The sequence below is a fragment of the Populus euphratica genome, unplaced genomic scaffold (assembly GCF_000495115.2).
Source record: "Populus euphratica unplaced genomic scaffold, PopEup_1.0 scaffold2.1, whole genome shotgun sequence".
Lineage (NCBI taxonomy): Eukaryota > Viridiplantae > Streptophyta > Magnoliopsida > Malpighiales > Salicaceae > Populus > Populus euphratica.
This window is the reverse complement of record NW_011499846.1, coordinates 3,815,088-3,820,734: the sequence shown is the minus strand read 5'-3', so window position 1 is coordinate 3,820,734 and position 5,647 is coordinate 3,815,088. Positions and strand designations below refer to the sequence as shown.

Here is a 5,647-nt window from a genome sequence, read left to right as displayed (position 1 = left end):
TTTGATATGATTTTCTCCTTGAGTTCTTAGAGCTGCTATCTTTGTAAGCTGATGAGTAAGAAACAGGGATGATCAAGGGCGGACGGTGAAGTTCTGCAGACCCGTGACCGATGCCTGTTGAAGCCCAGAAAAAACTCTCCTAAGCCCTTGAATTGCCTAACCATTCACTTTGCATTACTTTCTGCTGCACCCACTGGTTATGAAAATGGATTCTTCTAGCACGCAGCCATTGAAGCTGAACTCCAGCTCCAGAGGTTCATGTAAAAATTTCTCATAACAAAAGCATTAACAAGCAACAAAATATAATAAAATATTTTCCATCCTGGATGTAGTGTAGAAATACCCAACATTTCAATGGGAAAGGGAACATGCAAATGAGGCATTTCCGGCCCACTTTCTCCCCGGCCCATTTTCGTACAGTAACTAAAAGATCATGGTGTCCAGCTTTCACCAGGCCCAAACAAAGTTGGATTTGGATGTGATAGATTGCCCAAGCAAACAGGCCCAATATGAAGTGACAAATTATTATGACCCCCCGCCGTCTAACAATTCTAAGTGCTAGTTTGGCTAAGGCTACGACTGTATTTATTATATAACAATGATAATATGATATTTGATTGTAAAATTAGTTATGATTTTTATGTGTGGTTTTATTATTATTTATATTAAAAATATTATTTTATTGAAGCAAAAATTATATGTTTTTTTCTTTATATTTTTGTCTACTATTTTATGAACACAGCATACAGCATGTTGAACTGTTTACACTAATTAATTAGGATTAACATTATAGTATTTACACTGTTTTGATCGGATCAATTTCAATCCACAACTTAAAATGTATTGAAATGGTCCCACTGTTTTGATCGGATCAATTTCAATCCATAACTTAAAATGTATTGAAATGGTCTGATCCAGTAAAATAAAAATTAAAAATTATTTTTTATTTTTTAATTATATTTTATTTTATTTAAAAAATTAGTGTTTAACATTATTCAATAACACTATATAAATTAGACAGAAATCGCTTGATAATGTGGTATTTGCAGAATTTGATAGCAATCTCAATTTTATTACTGATTATATTTTACCTGATGTTATTACGCGTTTAAGAAACCAAAAACATTATAGTCCTTATTATATATATTTCATACATGATAGAATTATAGATAATTTAATGAAATAATAAAAAATATTTTATATAAAATATTATTTAAATTAAAAACCATCAATATTAATATATATTTTTTAAAATTATTTTATAACTTTAATTTTAAAAGCATATACTTAATCAAATATATCAAATTACTTTTTATTTAACCTCAATTCCAATCAATTATTTTATAACTTTAATTTTAAAAGTATATATTTAATCAAATATATTAAATTACTTTTTATTTAACCTTAATTCTAATCATAGTTTTAATTAAATATACATAAATATTAAATTAATCTTAACTAAAAATATTTTTATAAAATATTTTATTTTTAAATTATAACCACATAATATATCTAAAACATTCTGAATTAGAATGTTTTTGTAACGGTAAGATTAATTACACCACCCAATGAGATTGTTCTGTGACGCCTTCTACCTGCAAACTAATCATTCTTGAAAACCTTTTATATATATGTGTGTGTGTGTGTGTGTTTTGCCATAACCATTTCAAAAAGAAGTATGTTGAGATTCGAAAAGGATTTTTGTTCTATTTAGTTTTGAGTTATTATATTAATTAAAAAGTGTTTTGTGGTTGATATTTTTTATGATATGTTTTTAGGTGGAAATAAATCAAAAATAGATTTATGAGAGTTCGAATACTTGAAAGTGGGGTTTTTTTATTACATAAAATTATTGAATTTTATTGCAAAGCATTTTTTACATGTGTTTTTAGATGAAAATAAATATATATATAAAAAATTGAGCTTCATAAACTTAAACCCAAATTTTCTAATAACACGATGTGACTGAATTTTATTGCAATGAATGTGGAATTGTTAATAAATTAAAAATTATGATTTGAGGATTAGAAAACCTAGATGTAGATTTTAAGATAATAAAAAATTATTACAATTGACAATCACTAAATGACTCATTTAAAAAAAAAAAATTGACCTGTTTGTGATTTTATATAAGACAAGCACGCAAGTTTTTTTTATTTATTTGGAGCCGAGGCATGCCTTGTTTTTTTTTTTAAATGAACCTCTAGTTTTTTTTATCATTTTAAAATAATTTTTTAAAATTAAAATTATTAAAAAATATTTGAAAACAAATATTTCAATAAACAATATGAATAATTACTTTATAAATAATTATAAATGAATTGCTCATAAATATTCGATAAAAATTAAATATTTATTTTATTATTTTTAGTTTCTATTTTTTATATTTGTTTTTCAAGTTAATAATTCTCTTATTTTTTTATATATTCACTAAAAAATTATATGATTTTTCTTTTGTTATTAAAATTTGCTTTTTAAATTATGATATATTTTTATTTAAAAACAATGCCTTTCATATAAATAAATATTTTTGTCAAGACAAAATCATAATATAAATAAAAAAGGAAGCTTTCATGAAAGAGATATATTTTGTTATTTATGATCTAAATCCATAAACTTTTTTATAAATATTTATTCTAACCACCTTTACTTTTTATTTTAAAAAAAATATATAGATGAGAAAAAAGACATGTTTTGTTAAAACAATCATGACTAGAAAAGGGGGAATCGTGGCTTCTTTTTTCCAGACTTTTTCTTACAAATGTTCGTTGTAATCTTACAAATATTTATTTTAATTGTTACCAGAAATGGGCGAACCCACAATAGAAATCTCAACAAGAGAAACTAACACAGACGAGCTATCAAGATGAAGTCATCGTCCTCAAGAACCCGAACGTCTTCTTCTCCTACAAAATTCTCTCGGCCAATTTTCTTAACCAAATTCACAAACTCTACCCTCTGAGCCGAAGGAAGAGGCACATATGGCAGTCTGAAAACCGGTCTAACAACCCCAAGTTGAGCAAGAGCTGTGTTTAATGCAATGGGGTTCGGCTCCTGAAATAGCCAGTCGATAAGGGGCAGGAGTTTTGAATTTAGTTCAGTAGTCTTCCCCTCAAACATAAGTCTGCGCATTAAACCAGGAACCAAGTTGCTAGTAACAGAAACCACTCCAGTAGCCCCATGGTTCCACCTTGCATCATGGCACTGATCATCATTCCCACTCCACACCACAATTCCTTTATCTGTATACTGTTCAACACGGTCATTACCAGCACATTCCTTAACGCCTGCCAAGTTCGGACTCTGAGCTATAGTATGAATAACGCGTGGGGGTATATCTTGGCCAGTCCTGCCAGGCACATTGTATATAATAGTTGGGCCCATAGGGAGCACGCTGTCAAAATGAGAAACCATGCCCTCCACGGAGGTTTTTCCATAGTATGGATTGATATGAAGAGCAGCATGCATTCCGACCGCAAAACCCTGCTCTGTGGCATGAATCGCTTCCCTTGTAGAGTTACTTCCAGTGTTTCCGATCACCTTGATTGAGCTACCAAAACAGTTGACGGTGTGGCCAATAAGCATTATGTGTTCATCCCAGCTCATCAGCTGACCTTCACCAGTTGTGCCGCCAACTACAACACCTTCAGCGCCGTTAGCAATCTGCATGTTCACCAACGCATCATACGCTTCAAGATCGAATCTACCATCAGGCAGATATGGGGTTTTGATAGCTGTTATCAATCTAAGAGATTTCATATCCTCTACTGATGTCCTGCAATAGCAGAGAGCACATGATCATTTATGGCATCAATTCCTGAAAGGGAACACGTATATTCTCATGAAGCCTTTAAATAAATAATCCGTTCACATAGTTACAGTTACATGCCTTGCCCCTGATTTGTCTACGTTGATCATAACCTATCCAGGTCATAGGCTGTAAGTTTGTGTATGTTAAATTCAAGGATTATAACAACAACAAAGAAAAAAAACAATTGATTCATCAAACTCACAATTGGACATACATGAAGTCAATTTCTTACATGTTTTTAACTTCAAAACTGCGCATCGGAAGATGCAAATTAGGTTTTACAGCAGCTCGGGGAGGCCTCCATTTTCCACTCCTCCTGTTAAATAATAATAATATACACGGCGATGTACAATGCAAAAAATAAATTAAAAAATTACACAGATAAAGAAATTAATAAGAGAATTAATAAGGGGATCAGATAAACCTCTTGGAATTATCAACGCAATTATGGCGTGGAAGCTGGAGAGCAGACTCCCTCAAGCACACGCTATAGCTCTTCATAGCAACCATTTTTAAGCTTATTTTCCTTTCTTGTTTATTGAAAGTGAATCTTGTTATTATTAGTTTTGCAGTATGAGATTAAGAGATGAAGAGGCAGGGCTCGGATTTCAGGAAATGGTACCGATGGTAACAATAGTTGAGATGGGGGTGATGATCGTGGTAGTGATGGTGGCGGTTTGAGTTTTGAAGGCCGGCGGAGCCGCGGCGGTGGAGAACAGACATAACGCCAGGTTCCGACAGAGATAAGAGGAAGAGATGTTGCGTGAAGGAGCGGAGGCTGTGGCCAGAGGAGTATGCTTATGTGGTGTTTGTTTAGGGGTTTTAGGGGTGAGCTTCTTCATTTATGAAGTGACAGCTGGCGCTAGTGGTTTCAACACTTTTCCATTTTCGATTGGTGGTTTTCCTTCTATTTTCTTTTTTTTCAAAAATAAATAAATGAAAGCGAATGATTTATCGAGTGCAAAATAAAAAATCTCTTTAAAAAAAAGCACGTCTGAGTGTGATTCTTATCTGATTAAATGGAAATAAATTATTGTTTTCTTACGATGGCTAATTAGGACAGGTGGTTCAATATTTAAGTTAATGTTTTGGTTACACGCGTCATATTACTGGGCGCTGATTGACATTTTAAAAGAACCCGGGTTGTATTGTCTATATAGCTGATTGACATTTTAAAAGAACCCGGGTTTTATTGTCTATATAATATTAGTTTTATGATGCAGCTGGAATGGTTGCGCACACGATATAAACTAATGTTGCGGATTTTTGTTGCACCGTGAAAGATGACTTCTTGTTTTGGCTGGCCTGTTCTTGTGGATGGAGCGCTGATTCCGTTACATGTAACTACGTTTGAATAAACTAACAATTAATAATGTGTGTGTGTGTGTGATTTATTTTTTTATTATTGTTTTTTTACTTGGAATAGTTATAAAATTGGATTATTTTTTTTTATTTCATGCTACTTCATTTTTTAATTTGTTTTTCCTTGATATTTATTCTTCAACAATTCGGGATTCTCCACATCCACTGTTACATGAATTTGCACTAAACGGGACTATTGCTGTTATTCTCCATGGTCGATGCCATGGTCACTTGCCAGCAAATTTAGATGTTGACTTTCTTGTCTTTTGGAACTTAAAAGTCTTCCATTTTCTAACAGTTCTTTAAGAACTTATGTTTAAAAGTCACACGAAAGAATACTCTGTGGTATCTATCTTTCAACACTGATTGCTAATATAATAAATAATTTTAAGTTCTCAACCAGAGTCAAAATATTAAATTCTCTACAAATGATAGTGTTTTCATATAAAAAAAAATAATATAATCTGAATGGAA

General features: G+C 31.6%; 1 protein-coding gene across 1 annotated transcript; it reads right to left on the bottom strand.

Annotated features, from left to right (window-relative positions):
* Window positions 1-2,711: 2,711 nt before the first annotated feature.
* Window positions 2,712-4,648, bottom strand: LOC105132653 (4-hydroxy-tetrahydrodipicolinate synthase, chloroplastic-like). The gene is made up of 3 exons (XM_011036261.1): window positions 4,236-4,648; window positions 4,044-4,127; window positions 2,712-3,775 (listed from the first exon to the last, which is right to left on the bottom strand). The coding sequence occupies exons 1-3, from the start codon at window positions 4,319-4,321 to the stop codon at window positions 2,845-2,847; spliced, it is 1,101 nt and encodes a 366-aa protein (XP_011034563.1). The 5' UTR covers window positions 4,322-4,648; the 3' UTR covers window positions 2,712-2,844.
* Window positions 4,649-5,647: the final 999 nt, after the last annotated feature.